Source organism: Gymnodraco acuticeps, unplaced genomic scaffold (genome assembly GCF_902827175.1).
Source record: "Gymnodraco acuticeps unplaced genomic scaffold, fGymAcu1.1, whole genome shotgun sequence".
Classification (NCBI taxonomy): domain Eukaryota; kingdom Metazoa; phylum Chordata; class Actinopteri; order Perciformes; family Bathydraconidae; genus Gymnodraco; species Gymnodraco acuticeps.
In genome coordinates this window covers 16,237-32,500 of record NW_022991284.1, presented here as the reverse complement: position 1 = coordinate 32,500, position 16,264 = coordinate 16,237, and the positions used below count along the sequence as shown (strand labels likewise).

Sequence of the window (16,264 nt, the reverse complement as noted above, 5' to 3'; positions counted from 1 at the left end):
TTTCGTAGATTCTTCGGGCCAAGTACAATAACTTCAGTTTTGGTCGTGTTTAACATCAAAAAGTTTAAGGTCATCCACGTTTTTAAGTCCTTAAGGCAGTCTTGAATTTTATTTAGATGATTAATTTCATCAGGCTTGATTGATAAATATAGTTGAGTATCATCCGCATAACAATGAAAGTTTACAGAATGATTCCTTATAATATTGCCTAACGGAAGCATATATAATGTGAACAAAATAGGTCCGAGCACTGAGCCCTGTGGCACTCCATGGCTAACTTTGGTTTGCGTGGAAGATTCATCATTGACACGTACAAACTGAGAGCGTTTAGATAGATAGGACCTAAACCAGTCTAAAGCAGTTCCCTGTATGCCAACTAAGTGCTCTAGTCTTTGCAATAGGATATCATGGTCGATAGTATCAAATGCAGCACTGAGATCGAGCAAAACAAGAATAGAGACACGTCCCTTGTCAGAGGCTATTAGAATGTCATTTGTGACTTTAACCAGAGCTGTCTCTGTGCTATGATGTGTTCTAAAGCCAGACTGAAAAGCTTCAAATAAATCATTGTTTTTTAAGTAATCAGCTGTTTTGCGACCGCTTTCTCAAGAATGTTTGAGAGGAACGGAAGATTAGAAATAGGTCTATAATTGGCTAAAACCTCTGGATCGAGGTTGTGCTTTTTAAGAAGCGGTTTAATCACTGCTACTTTGAATGATTGTGGAACATAGCCTGATAATAAAGACATATTCATAATATTTAATAAATAAGTGCTAATTAATGGAGAAACTTCCTTCAACAGCTTAGTTGGAATTGGGTCGATTTGATCCAGATTAAAGCTTGGATTGGATTTCCTGATCTGATCGGATATCAAAGTGATCCTAATCCTGTTTTTTGGTTTTGAACTCCTGGGCCCTGCAGACAACACGGGCTGACACTGTGTGTGTGTGTGTGTGTGTGTGTGTGTGTGTGTGTGTGTGTGTGTGTGTGTGTGTGTGTGTGTGTGTGTGTGTGTGTGTGTGTGTGTGTGTGTGTGTGTGTGTGTGTGTGTGTGGTGTGTGTGTGTGTGTGTGTGTGTGTGTGTGTGTGTGTGTGTGTGTGTGTGTGTGTGTGTGTGTGTGTGTGTGTGTGTGTGTGTGTGTGTGTGTGTGTGTGTGTGTGTGTGTGTGTGTGTGTGTGTGTGTGTGTGTGTGTGTGTGTGTGTGTGTGTGTGTGTGTGTGTGTGTGTGTGTGTGTGTGTGTGTGTGTGTGTGGTGTGTGTGTGTGTGTGTGTGTGTGTGTGTGTGTGTGTGTGTGTGTGTGTGTGTGTGTGTGTGTGTGTGTGTGTGGTGTGTGTGTGTGTGTGTGTGTGTGTGTGTGTGTGTGTGTGTGTGTGTGTGTGTGTTCGGGTGGTTTCTGTGGTGTCTGCTGCTGGTTCCGGTCGTCCTGCTCATCACTCTCTCCCTGCAGCAGTACAGCAGCTCAGTGCAGACTATCAAAGGTTCACTTTCTTTGTTACTTTTCATTTTCTCTATATTTAATAATATTCTTAATGTTCATTCCTCCTCCCACAATAAAAACAGTAAATAGGGCTTTTATTTTGACGTAAACAAAGGCATTTCAGTGTGTGTGTGTGTCTGTGTGTGTTGCAGAGGAGTTCCATCGGGTGTTAGGTCAGAACAAGAAGAAGGGAACACCTGAAGGTGAGATATTCTACCTGCTAGGTTGGTGAATGTGAGCTTTATTCTGACGGGGTGTGTTGTGTGTGTCCTAGTGAATGTGAGCTTTATTCTGACGGGGTGTGTTGTGTGTGTCCTAGTGAATGTGAGCTTTATTCTGACGGGGTGTGTTGTGTGTGTCCTAGTGAATGTGAGCTTTATTCTGACGGGGTGTGTTGTGTGTTTCCTGTCAGCCGGGTGAATGTGAGCTTTATTCTGACGGGGTGTGTTGTGTGTGTCCTAGTGAATGTGAGCTTTATTCTGACGGGGTGTGTTGTGTGTTTCCTAGTGAATGTGAGCTTTATTCTGACGGGGTGTGTTGTGTGTTTCCTGTCAGCCGGGTGAATGTGAGCTTTATTCTGACGGGGTGTGTTGTGTGTGTCCTAGTGAATGTGAGCTTTATTCTGACGGGGTGTGTTGTGTGTGTCCTAGTGAATGTGAGCTTTATTCTGACGGGGTGTGTTGTGTGTTTCCTGTCAGCCGGGTGAATGTGAGCTTTATTCTGACGGGGTGTGTTGTGTGTGTCCTAGTGAATGTGAGCTTTATTCTGACGGGGTGTGGTTGTGTGTTTCCTGTCAGCCTGGTGAATGTGAGCTTTATTCTGACGGGGTGTGGTTGTGTGTTTCCTGTCAGCCGGGTGAATGTGAGCTTTATTCTGACGGGGTGTGGTTGTGTGTTTCCTGTCAGCCTGGTGAATGTGAGCTTTATTCTGACGGGGTGTGTTGTGTGTTTCCTGTCAGCCTGGTGAATGTGAGCTTTATTCTGACGGGGTGTGGTTGTGTGTTTCCTGTCAGCCTGGTGAATGTGAGCTTTATTCTGACGGGGTGTGGTTGTGTGTTTCCTGTCAGCCGGGTGAATGTGAGCTTTATTCTGACGGGGTGTGTTGTTTGTTTCCTGTCAGTGAGGCCCTGCCCTCAGAGATCTTGTCCTCAGGATCAGTTCAGCTTCCTGCTTCAGAGCGGAGCCGCCAACGTCGTGGCACCAAAGATCTGCTTCCAGAACAAACTGTAGGTGTTGCATCCTAATACGTCCTCCGTAAACACTTCCTGCTTCCTTTCAAGTCTTTTTAAATTGTTCATGATCCCCAGAGGAAGAACCCTGTTGACTTTATACTATCAACGTCAGCTGAAAATACCTTTTGAAAACTTATTTTATTTTGGCGAGTCATAAGTTCAACAACACCACAAACTGTTGGTGTCTTTGTCTCGGTGTCTCTAACGTTGTCCCAAACTGTCCTCAGGATCCTGGGGATGGTCCTGAATAACGCTGGAAATGGAATAAACGTGGTTATAATAAACGGTGAGTCCATCAGTGTCTCCGTCCTCATGTCAAAGTGTCTCCTCCCTCACGTCAAAGTGTCTCCTCCCTCACGTCAAAGTGTCTCCTCCCTCACGTCAAAGTGTCTCCTCCCTCACGTCAAAGTGTCTCCTCCTCAGGTCGGACAGGAGACACATTGAAGACAGATTTCTTCAATATGTACAGCGGTGGTACGTAGTGTTGACATTTATTTATTTTTTGAACAAACCAAATAAATAAATAAATCGTAAACATCCAGTCATGATTAAACAGTTTCATCCTTATACCTTTTTTTAAACAGTTTTACGTTCGGACACCCTGAGCTCCATTCAAACTGTTCCAAAGCTCTAATTATTCTAATAGCAAGAAATGGAGGCGATGTAACGGTGTGTGTGTTTCAGATGTGAAGCCTCTGGTGGCGCTGCTGCAGGGCGTGGAGGTGGGCTCCGTGGTTCTGATGGCGTCCTACGATGAGCCCGCCACCAAGTGAGTAATATGTTCCTCTGACAGAAAGCGGCACCTCAGCCGCTCCGACCCTCGCTCCAGTGGGACCCGTTTCCAAATGTGTGATATTCTGAGGGAAACAAAGGAAAACATTTGCCCAAAAATTACATTTTCTAACATTTAAAATATTTACAGATTCTGTTTTCTGAGTTAATAATATATAATGTAATATTAGGGAGTTTATTCTCCTAATTATTAACTATTTGTGTCTTTTAAAAGTATAATTAAGTCATCGTTACGGTACGTCCACACGTCATCGTGTTGAAGCTTGCCGGTGGGCATGTCTGTCGTGCGACCAACAACCAATCACATTAATCTCCCGCCCCGGACACACAAGTACGTGGTTTGATTGGCTAGCGCTTGTACTGGCGTATAATTTGATTGGCTGGCGCTTGTACTGGCGTATAATTTGATTGGCTGGCGCTTGTACTGGCGTATGATTTGATTGGCTGGCGTTTGTACTGGCGTATAATTTGATTGGCTGGCGTTTGTACTGGCGTATGATTTGATTGGCTGGCGCTTGTACTGGCGTATGATTTGATTGGCTGGCGCTTGTACTGGCGTATGATTTGATTGGCTGGCGCTTGTACTGGCGTATGATTTGATTGGCTGGCGCTTGTACTGGCGTATGATTTGATTGGCTTCCGTCGACGCTTGAAAAGTTGAACTTTTCTCAACTTTCAAAGCGAGCAGCGGAGGCAAAGCGAAGCGACGGAACCGCAATGCAGTTTGCGTGACGCTTCCCATTCAAAGTGAGTGGGAAGCGTCTCCGTTGAAGCAACGCACGCTGCCGTGTGGACGGGCCGTTAATGTCGTTAATATTTTTTCTTTCATTCATTTCATTAAATTACGAGAAAAAACGTTGATGTTTAAGTGAAACATATACGTGAAATATTAATAATAATAATACATGGGATTTTTATAGCGCTTTTCCTGGTCCTCAAAGAAAGACGCTTAACTGTCAGTTTTCTGAGATAATAATACTTGCTCTTTACTCGGGCTGCACGATATTGGAAAAAACTGACATTGCGATTTTTTCCCCCCTGCCATATATTTTGCGATATGAAAACATACTGTCATGACCGAAAGAACGAGATCGCGGATACAAGCGGCCGAGATGGGTTTTCTCCGCAGGGTGGCTGGCGTCTCCCTTAGGGATAAGGTGAGAAGTTCGGTCATCAGGGAGGGACTCGGAGTTGAGCCGCTCCTCCTTCGCGTCGAAAGGAGCCAGTTGAGGTGGTTCGGGCACCTAGTTAGGATGCCACCTGGGCGCCTCCCTAGGGAGGTGTTCCAGGCACGTCCAGCTGGGAAGAGACCAAGGGGTAGACCTAGGACCAGGTGGAGGGATTATATCTCTTCTCTGGCCTGGGAGCGCCTTGGGATCCCCCAGTCAGAGCTGGTTGATGTGGGGAAAGGAATGTTTGAGGCTCTCTGCTGGAACTGCTACCCCCGAGACCCGACCACGGATAAGCGGGAGAAGATGGATGGATGGAAAACATACTGGAATTGAAGAAAATACAGTATTTTTTCCCCGCAAACCATCCTTTCTTGAACTTTAATGCTATACAATTGGTCTTTTTTTAACTATATTTAACTGGATGAAGGATTTTAGGCACGGACGTCTGGATCTTAAGTTATCATTACATTACATGACATGTCACTTGTTAGATGCTTTTATCCAAAGCGACTTACATTCAGTACTGTGGACAATCCCCACAGGAGCACTTTGGGGTGAAGGGTCTCAGGGACACGACATGCTGACTGCAGTGGGACTCGAACTTGCTACCCCCTGATTCGAAGTCCAGCACACTATCCACTGAGCCACAGCTGTTTATCAGAGCAACAAGCTGAGCTAGCTCGGTTAGCAGCGCCAAACTGCCTTTATTCAGTGTTTTTACCTTTAATCACCGGGTCCGTTTGCTTTGGACATTTGATTGTGATTGGCTGGCTGTGCATGCAGAGCCGGCTTGTCACTCACTCAAGTTCCCCTGACATGAGAGCCGCGCAAGTTTTCCTTTTGTAGCAAGCAGCAAAATAATTGTAACATGACGTGTTTGAGTTCATTTGCCTACTTAATATCTTAATTAAAAAAAAAAAATTTATATCGCGCATATCGCGATTATCGTCACGACACGATATATCGTGCAGCCTGTTGGGGATTTGGAGGGATATCTGGTCCGCTTTTCAAATCTCCGCGCGTTCCTATGAAGCTGTTTATAATACAGGAAGGAATCCATATCTACAAAGTAACAGTTAATCTACTTTAATGGCAATATGACAATGCAATACAATCATTACAATACAACATGATATATTACAGTTATATTGTAATGCTTAAGGAGTAATGCCGGCTTACTCCTGCTCTAGTCCGCATACTACAGAGCTACTTTCACCCGAGGGCAGCATGTGAAGAAGAGGCCGAACGCCAGGGATCCACCGGATATATACCAGAGTAAGAAGGAGGGGTTTGGTGTTAGGTCAGCTGGTCATCTTTTCAGGTCATCTCATTGGGAGACGCAACGCAGCAGGAAACGCAGCAGGAAACCAAACAGGCTCACTTTCCAACAAAAGGTCTCAAGGCCTGCATACCTACACCTCCCCCACAGAGCAATACAACCCTGTTTACTCCAACCAGCCCAGAATGTTTATAGCCATTTGTAGTCCTTACATTTATGAAAGGATAAAACAGAGAAATCAATATAAAACACAAACACAGGTATTGTTTGAACAGTATTCACTTAACTGCTACTATTGATAAGCACCAGAGAAACCCAAGGGACCTCTCTTAACCTCACAAACACTGCAGCTAGATCTAAGTTGAATGCAAATCAGGACATGCTCTCCCCTTCCCCCATCTTCCTTTGTCCTCAAAAACACATGTCAACAGGCCCCAAATGCAGCTCACAGTTTTACCCAAATTATTCTCATTTTAAGCTTATCCATAGTTTGCTAACATGAATAAATACAAATATAACTCTACAAATCCCCCTTTTTATCTCCTTCTCCAGAGATAAACTTAGACATGGCATTTTGAAATATACCCACTGTCATTCTTTTCTACTGTGTCCATAAATCCATCCGAAGCTGGTATTTAGAGTACTTGAAACCTTCATGGAGACAGAACACCACTTTCCATGGCAGTGAAGGAACCATGAGGGGGTAGCTGAGTGTTAGAATCATCAGCCCCCCCCCCCTCGGAGGAATAGCCCACAAGGACAGCTAATAGGGAGGGGGAGATGCAGCTTTCCCTTCACGGGTAGAACTGATCAGAGCGAAGTAGACTCCTCTGCTGCCTCGACAAGTCCCCTGTGCCGTCCTGGCTTGCCGTGTCTTTGTCCCCCCGATCCGCTGACAGCAGCTTCTGGGCTGCCTGCTAGAGAGATGTCTTCCTCCTCCTCGTCCTCCGGCCCGCTGATGGCGGCTTCCGGGTCGATGCTGTAGAGATGTCTCCAGGGTCCTGCTCCTCCAGTCTGCTGCTTCCGAGTAGTCCACGTCTGCCAGGGCCACGTCCGTCCTGATGTCGTCCCCTGGTCCTAGTAGGTGGTTTCCCCGCCGCACACTGGCTCCCGTGGTACGAGCTGTCCCCCTTTTCTCCCAGGCAGACGGCATAAGAGGTCCGCTGGGTCACTCGGTCGGGGTCGGAGAGCCTGGGGTTGAGCCACTTTGTCCTCGTGCTTCTCGGGTCCCCCTTTTGGCGCCAGCGACCTGTGTGGAGAAATCTGATACAACTCCCTCAAGCCTACGCTCAGCTGTTTTGCCCCACTTGGAGCCTCTTGGTGGGGTGTCTTGAAACAACAGCCGTCTGTGAACAGGTTTTCTAAATTAATTGTAGACCTCCTATCTGCCAGTGCAGCTTCAGAATCTTAATACTTGGATTGTGCCAACTAAATAAGAACCCCAACATCTTTAGGTAAACTAAATAACATATTTCAATAGCTCTGAATTTCTGACCAGCATCCGTGTTTATTTTTAAATGAAATCCTATTTAAAATCCAAATCTAATATGAACTGCTAATGTTTCTGGCAAAGAAACACACTAATGTTATGGATTCAAAAACAACCAAAATCACGATACTAACAAAGTGAATGATTTCCTGGTGATACTGCTCTTACCTGTCAGTGCTTAGATATTATCACGCTGAAAAAATGAATACAGAATTCCAACAAACTGTCATCAAATGTCTTTCTATTCTAAATTTAGATGAAATGTATATCCTCATAATGACCTAAACAATAAAGTCTATGGCTTTTACTTCTTTACCAGGCTAGTTACATGATGTTGTCTAAATTAAATTCTGTCTCAATACACTACTATGTTTTAGCTTTAACTGTAATATGTTCTTTCTACATTTCAAACCTCAGTTACTCTAATGTCTGTTAAAATATTAAAAAATTGTTTCATTATCACAGGTCAACTTCTTCGGTTTCACAGTAGCCCCTTGGCCACTGCTTCTTTGTTACCTGTTATAATTCAAATCAATATTTAGAAACATCTCAACATTCATCAAACAGTATCTTATCCCCAGATATGGAGCAGGTTAATTACATTCAATGCTCAGTTTGAACATCTGGGTTGGGGCGGAAGGTTTCCGTCAATCCTTAAAAGAAAAATTTAAATTGTGAATTTTACAGCCATGTTAACATTTATACATTATACTCACTCCCCCCTTTTACACATGAAATCATGTGTAACAAAACCCTGTAATGGGAGGGGAACAAAAACTGTCAGGTAATTGGTTAGGGACATAACGAACATTGTTATCATTATTTCCACAGTGAACACTTCAGTGAAAAGAAGTGTTCCTCTCCGTCCTTCAGGCCTAAAAGAAACAGAATCTTCAGCTTTTACATTTGCAAACCGCCAACTCATGTGAGAGGAAAATATCACATGTGCGGTTTCCCCTTTTTGTGGAATTTTTAGGAAACCTCTCGTTTCCCTTGAAGCTCCAAAATAATATGTTAGTCCAAAAACATGCTTGGTTAGTTATTGTTTTAGAATCATGCAGTTACACTGATCACATGCCGGCATTCATTCACACTCACACTGTCTGGTTGTCATGTCAAGTTTGGTCAGGTCCACCCCAGAGTCAGTCATCCACAGTGCCTTGTCAAGTTACACTGTCGGTCAGGGTCAAAGGTCAGTTGGTCTCCGTCTTTTTTGGCCATGTGTCGTGCTCTGCAGAGACTTTGACATTTCAGCATAGGCCAGTATCCTTTGTCTACAAAAATATGTCACGATTTCAACTATGATTTTCAAGATGATTCTCACTTGTCATTGGGACTTCCGCCTCCCACTTTTCCTGAACTTGGTACAAAAACTCACTTCCTTCGAGTACCACTACTACTGCAATCCAATTACACCTAATTAGTATTAAAATGTCTAATGATCTATTTCAGAAACTTGTGTACATAACTATTATCTTGAGTCAAAACATTACTAGGATCTGTGTCGCTCTGCATTTCATAGCTCATTATAATTCTGGTCTACTTAAAAAACAATGTTAAAGTCTTTTAGCAGTGTGTGGAACCTTGGGTGTCCGAACATGCAACAATTACTCCCTCCTTTATCAAGGATTTAAAACCGAAGTCTGGTAATAACTATGCCACAATGGTGCTTGGCACTAGCCATTAATACAAACAAAGATTTGTCCTATAGAGTGGTTCCTAAAACTATCCTTATAATGGTGATCAATATTGTCACCAATGAGATCACTACTTTATTCACACGTGAATAAAAATGTCTTAAAGAATGAATTGTTAACATGATGAAAATATTGAAGAATATGGTTCTACTCTGTCATTGTGTTTTAGGATGATTATCATTTTACTTTAATAGTTTCCTCTTTACTGCTATTTTTAATTTACCAAATGATTAATAAATCCTTCTGTCTTTATGAAGTTAATTCAAGTTATTTAAATGTGCGTTTCGTTAATAAGTGTGTTTATGTGTAACTCACTCATTCCCGTTCTCCTTTTCTCCTCCCCTGGTTTTCTCAAGCCGTGACCCCGGCCTCCTCACTTCTAATCGACCATGCCAACTCCTCTGATTCTGTCTTCTCTTCAGTCCATCAGCTGTTGAATCCATCCACTGTAACTTTTGTAGGCAGCCATTGGCCCAGTTACATCTGCAGCCCCATCATGCCACTGTTGTTGCACTCCTCCTTTACAGTCTCTCTGCTGTTTTTATGGAGGGCGGATTCTGCTCTCATGTCTATTGTGCCAAATCTCGCGGAGCAGTTTGGAACTTCATGTCCTGTTTGAGGGACCGATGAGAGTTTGCCTCTTTGTCAGCATGCTGGTTTGGTTCTGGATGCCTCAGGTGGAGATAGTTCTGGCTGCAGTCTTGATGTAGTCTTGTTGTTGTTGTTGGTTCAGCTCTGGTTCTCTGTCTGTTCGATGGAGAAGGAGGAGTCTCCTGTTGGGTTAGGTCTCGTTGTCTGCTTGGAGGGTCGGGATCAAAGCCTTTCTAACTCAGAGGGGGAGTCCAGGTCCCGGTACACATTACCTATAAGAAGTCTAGCACACTGATGTTAAATAAATCCAACCCTTTCCACTCTGTCTCTTTCTAATCATACCATCTGTCTTAGTTGTTAACTGACATCTAAACAACATAATTAATGTCTACTTATGATATTACAAAAACTCACTCCAAAAATTGTTTCATCCATTGTTACATATTTACCCAACACAACTCTGAAATACTTACATGTTTCCAGCATCACATATTCCACACACTATGAAAGAACATCTCCATATCTTCTCTCATTTTAAATCCCACTGTTACTTCGAACAATAGTAAACCTGCAGAGCACACCAATCGGATCACAGTAATGAAATTTGAATCAAGTGTAGGCCTATGTCTTCTTTCTGAACATTTATTTATATTGTCTACATTTGCAAACAGTTCGAGTGTAAAATGTGTTTTGCACAATGTATTTACACTCTACAGATTCTTGAGTTTACTCATCTCCTGGTGCTGTCGTTGTAAAAAATGTTCAATCCCTTATTGTTTTGTACCAGTTTTCCAAAATCAGTTATAATTAATATACTGGGAACGTGCTTCCCGTCTTCAATACCGGCCAGCAATGTAATGATTAAACTCTAAGCTCGCATAAGTTTCAAGGGTGTGATACCCCCTTGCAGCCACTAGATGGCAGCAGCAGAAGTTTCAAGGGTGTGATACCCCCTTTCAGCCACTAGATGGCAGCAGCAGAAGTTTCCAGACAAAGGGAAACGCTCTACCTTGGTTTAATATATAACAGACCTCTGGCTTTAAGCTTTTAGCATTGGTCTGTTATTTAAACCCCAGTTTTAAACGGCGACTCGATCTGATTTATCGAGTTTCCAGGTTTTGCCGTGCAGGATTCAAACCTCGCATTCACACAAACTGCACCATCTCTACGCCACTCAGGAATAAACACCTGCAGATCCGCGCCAAACTGCTCTATTTTACGTCACGCAGGACTTTCGTCTACCTGTCGATCCACGTTTACGTTTTGTATATAACTTTCCTAACATAGTAAAATATGCATTGTATATTCCATTTAAACTATAAAAACACTGTGAAACGCCTACAGACAATCCTAAAGTTTTAGCGTATCCAATTACAGACAGGCGACTTTCATCGTCTGCTTACCTTATTTGCAAAGTTGCAGAGTCCTGCTGATTGTCTGAGATGTTTGAAAGCGTCTGAATTCTTCCTCAGCTTCGTTATCTCTAGACGTCGGGTCACCATTTTGTTAGAGATTTAAAGGGATATCTGATCCGCTTTTCAAATCTCCGCGCGTTCCTATGAAGCTGGTTATAATACAGGAAGGAATCCATATCTACAAAGTAACAGTTAATCTACTTTAATGGCAATATGACAATGCAATACAATCATTACAATACAACATGATATATTACAGTTATATTGTAATGCTTAAGGAGTAATGCCGGCTTACTCCTGCCCTGGTTCGCATACTGCAGAGCTACTTTCACCCGAGGGCAGCATGTGAAGAAGAGAGCGAATGCCAGGGATCCACCGGATATATACCAGAGTAAGAAGGAGGGGTTTGGTGTTAGGTCAGCTGGTCATCTTTTCAGGTCATCTCATTGGGAGACGCAACGCAGCAGGAAACGCAGCAGGAAACCAAACAGGCTCACTTTCCAACAAAAGGTCTCAAGGCCTGCATACCTACACCTCCCCCACAGAGCAATACAACCCTGTTTACTCCAACCAGCCCAGAATGTTTATAGCCATTTGTAGTCCTTACATTTATGAAAGGATAAAACAGAGAAATCAATATAAAACACAAACACAGGTATTGTTTGAACAGTATTCACTTAACTGCTACTATTGATAAGCACCAGAGAAACCCAAGGGACCTCTCTTAATATCACAACCCACTGTAGCTCGTTCTAAGTTGAATGCAAATCAGGACATGCTCTCACCTTCCCCCATCTTCCTTTGTCCTCAAAAACACATGTCAACAGGCCCCATATCCAGCTCACAGTTTTACCCAAATTATTCTCATTTTAAGCTTATCCATAGTTTGCTAACATGAATAAATACAAATATAACTCTACAAGCCCTACAGTTACTTACGTATATATATCTTTACGTAAATTGTGTTGTTTCCCCCAGGTTGAGCGACGATGCCCGGCAGCTGATATCGGAGCTCGGCAGCGTTTCGGTGAAATCTCTGGGCTACAGGGACGCCTGGGTGTTTGTGGGGGGGAAAGGAGCCTCCAAGGACGGGACCATGGAGAAGGTAACAACCAGGAGCTTTATTCTGCTCTATAGAGCGGGGCAGGGAGGACGTATTTACCCGGAAGGAAGCTGCTGTTCCCTCGACAAAAAACAACGGGATTTCTCCAGAGGATTTAGGAATATTGTAAAAAAATAAGATCTGTGGAAAACGAACCTGTTTGATAAATGCACGTTTTGTTCAGCCGGATAATCTCCACAGACCTTATTTCCAGATATTTTCCTAAATCCTACGGAGAGATCCCATTGGCTCTGAGACGAGGGAACAGGAAGTGGTAAAATGCTGACTCACTTCCTGGTTTTAGGACTCGTCACTGCACCACTCAATTGCACGGCTCTGTTGAATACTCCATTCTGATTGGTCACTTCGGACAGTTCAGAGGTCGTTAACACTCGATAACACACTGTTGCTAAGCAAAATAATGACCATTGCTGAGGAGGATCCAGGGGCTCGGTGTCGGACTCAGGATTTATTTTTTCAATAACGACCGCCTCGCTGACTTGAGTTACAGCGCTATTTATGATATATTAATTTAAGAACCGTTTAGATATTTATGTGATCTTATTTTTATATAATTGTGTTTTGATACGGACGCTTTCTGTGAATTTATGACGCCAGACACTTGTGTGTGTTTCTGGTTGGACGGTGGAAGGTCTAGTTTCCCGACCACATTATTTGACGTGTTATTTATGTCACTTTTCTGACGATTGCCTGATGTTTTGTTTTCCTGGAAAGTCAACCAGAGTTTATTGTTTAATAAGTCGTAGTTTTGGAGTGGGATTAGACGTCATCTCACGTGGCTTCAGAAAGTCTAAACCCTCGGGATCAAACAACATCTTTCTTTGTTTACTGTCGGCATTCCTTGCCTTTTGTTTGTGCTTAATCAGCGTTTACATTTGATTTAAATCCCGATACCTCTGCCGCACAACGATTTCCCTCTTGATATATATATGAAGTTTTATTTTGATCTTTAAAAAGACGATCCTAAAATCTCCTATTTTTACAAGAGACTCAGTTTCGTTCCACACGTCGACCCTTAAATGGTTTCTGTATCCCTGGGGACACATTTATCTGACGGACCGTGTACAACAGGTGTCATACGGGGGGGGTCACTATCTCATTATCACTGTTACTGTTATTACCCGCTGCTCGTTATCCCTTACATTCCCCTGGTGCCAACCCTAAAGGCCCGCACACCAAGCTGACCTCAAAGAACACGTCCAGACGGACCGACTGTGGCGTCGCCTCACGTCTCTGCGTCTCGGCCATGTGTCGCACTGGAACACACCGCAAAGACTTCAGCCGACGGCCAAGACGCACGTAGGAACTGCATGCGTGAGTGGCAATAACTCTCCTTACCAGCAGGCGGCGGTAGTGTGTATTCGTCATTCAAAAGAGGCAACCGGAAGACAGACTGCGTGATATAAACAAACAACAAATATCGTGCGTTCCATTCTCCCTCTCGTCCATCAGACGGTTTCACATAACGAGTTATAATCGAAAACATGTTTAGTGCGGTAATCGTTTGTTTGCGTATTTCGCTTCTCATGCACTGATTCGCTAAGCTGAACAGCCAACCAGAGTGATTTATTTTGCCGACAGCCTCCGCTTCCGATTCAACATGTTCAATCGGCAGCGGAAGGTGTCGGCACGGTCGGAAAAACACGACGGTGCGGGACACACCAATCTGAGTAGGGCGACGGCCAGACATCTATCGATGTATCTATCAACGGCCAGACATCTATCGATGTATCTATCGACGGCCAGACATCTATCGATGTATCTATCGACGGCCAGACATCTATCGATGTATCTATCGACGGCCAGACATCTATCGATGTATCTATCGACGGCCAGACATCTATCGATGTATCTATCGACGGCCAGACATCTATCGACGGCCAGACATCTATCGATGTATCTATCGATGGCCAGACATCTATCGACGGCCGAAATGGGCCCGGTGTTTCAGGGCCTAATACGCGCCGTAAACGCTGCTTTTTTTATCAACTGATATTCCAGTGTTTCCTGTCTCCTGGTTGACGTTTGTCTCTTTGTTTGTTTCAGCACTCAAAGAGCAATAAAGAGACAAATACATACGACGAGTGGCCCGAGCTGGTGGAGGTGGAGGGCTGCATCCCAAAGTACCTGGGCTGAACATCTGCAGGAGGGACAGAGGACACTTTGTATAAAAAACATCTCACACTCCTATTCGGAAAGTCACAAAGATGTTTGTGTGTTTAATATTTCCTGTTATATTCAAGGCCCTCAACATGAGACACCAAACATATAGAGACACACAATGACGTAGACAGGACACAAAACAACCACAAAGACACACACAATGACCACAAAGACACAAAACAACACACACAATGACCACAAAGACACACACAATGACCACAAAGACACAAAACAACACACACAATGACCACAAAGACACAAAACAACACACACAATGACCACAAAGACACACACAATGACCACAAAGACACACACAATGACCACAAAGACACAAAACAACACACACAATGACCACAAAGACACAAAACAACACACACAATGACCACAAAGACACACACAATGACCACAAAGACACACACAATGACCACAAAGACACAAAACAAACACACACAATGACCACAAAGACACAAAACAACACACACAATGACCACAAAGACACACACAATGACCACAAAGACACACAATGACCTAGGGATGAAACGATACCAAATACTCACGGTACGATAATATCGCGATATTGAATAATAAAGAAAAAAAAAATTTAAGAAAAAAAAAAAAAAAAAATTTCAATAACAATTTTTTTTACTCGAAAAAGTTTCTTTATTAAATAATACATCTGATGTGTACAGCATGTTAGTAGGATAGCAGGATTTTAAAGTGTCAAAGTGACAGTAACAGACTGGAACAAGAAAACCAGTGTTTTTGTACCTATAGTACTACCAAACAAAGTAGGCATTTTCTTTGTGCCGCTGCATCTCACAAATAAACATTTAATAATCAGACCCTGCAATAAAATAAATCAAGTTTCACTTTAGTTTTTCAAGTAACTCAACTCAAACTCACTAAGTCACTCACTCAGCATCATCAGACAGGTTCTTAGGAATATGAGCATGTCCACATTTCCAGGTATTTATAAGCTGGGATGTTTGGGCGTTTACAATATCCCCTGCTCTGGAAACAACTCTCTCGCTTGGTACTGATGTTGCTGGGACAGCAGTGGTCGCGTTAACCGAATATTTTTATTTAACAATGACGGAAAAATCTGAAAGCAGTCTGTCATTTTGACAGATTAGAACAAACTCGGAACAGCGCCAACGTTTCCCCGCAGCGAGGCTCTGGTGTTATGCCGTGTTATGCATGCCATCCAAAAGGAAATGATATAGCTTCCAAACCGTACTTTGCCGTAAAGATCAACACATGTCTGGAAGGTTTTGCTTTACGCTGTGCGCGCTCCCGCGAGGTGCATGCACACACAGCATAACACCGCCCCCCCCCCCCCCCCGTTGACAGTACACGAGCGTGCTCTCTCTCTCTGTTCAGACCCAACGGGTAAATAAGGGATTATGACGGATATTTTCCGATCCTGTCTGTCAAAATGACGGACAGCGAAAAAGTCTAACGCCACCTCAGTGGGACGGAGAGATATGCTTTGGCCATGGGTGACAGCAGTGGGTCAAACTGTGCATTGTCTCTCCACCACTTCAAAAACAATACAGTTGTTGCCAAGAAGGTGAGGCTTATTGACAGAGATATAAATATACTGTTGGTACTTGTCAATGTCTCTAGGTGTGTAAATGTAGCCCTGTAAATACGATGTCCTTTTGTGTTCTGTTGTTTTATGTTCATGTTGTAACCCACTTGCTGCCATGTTGGACAGGTCTCTTGAAAAAGAGATCGATGATCTCAATGGGACCACCTGGTTAAATAAAGGTTTAAAACCAAAAAAAGTGTTTAAAAAAAATTAATAAAAAAAAAAAATCGTGGTAGATTTTG

At 43.2% G+C, this 16,264-nt stretch overlaps 1 protein-coding gene across 2 annotated transcripts in view; it reads left to right on the top strand.

Annotated features, from left to right (window-relative positions):
- Positions 1–14,706, top strand: part of LOC117562088 (protein FAM3C-like) — a 19,006-nt gene extending 4,300 nt beyond the window's left edge. The window contains exons 3-10 of one of the 2 annotated variants that reach the window (XM_034239864.1): positions 1,388–1,480; positions 1,632–1,682; positions 2,599–2,704; positions 2,938–2,996; positions 3,134–3,184; positions 3,395–3,479; positions 12,124–12,250; positions 14,315–14,706. In XM_034239864.1, coding sequence (XP_034095755.1) covers positions 1,388–1,480; positions 1,632–1,682; positions 2,599–2,704; positions 2,938–2,996; positions 3,134–3,184; positions 3,395–3,479; positions 12,124–12,250; positions 14,315–14,404 — 662 coding nt within the window. In that variant the 3' untranslated portion in view covers positions 14,405–14,706. The remainder of the gene's footprint in view (positions 1–1,387; positions 1,481–1,631; positions 1,683–2,598; positions 2,705–2,937; positions 2,997–3,133; positions 3,185–3,394; positions 3,480–12,123; positions 12,251–14,314) is intronic. The other variant, XM_034239865.1, reaches the window with a different exon arrangement.
- Positions 14,707–16,264: the final 1,558 nt, after the last annotated feature.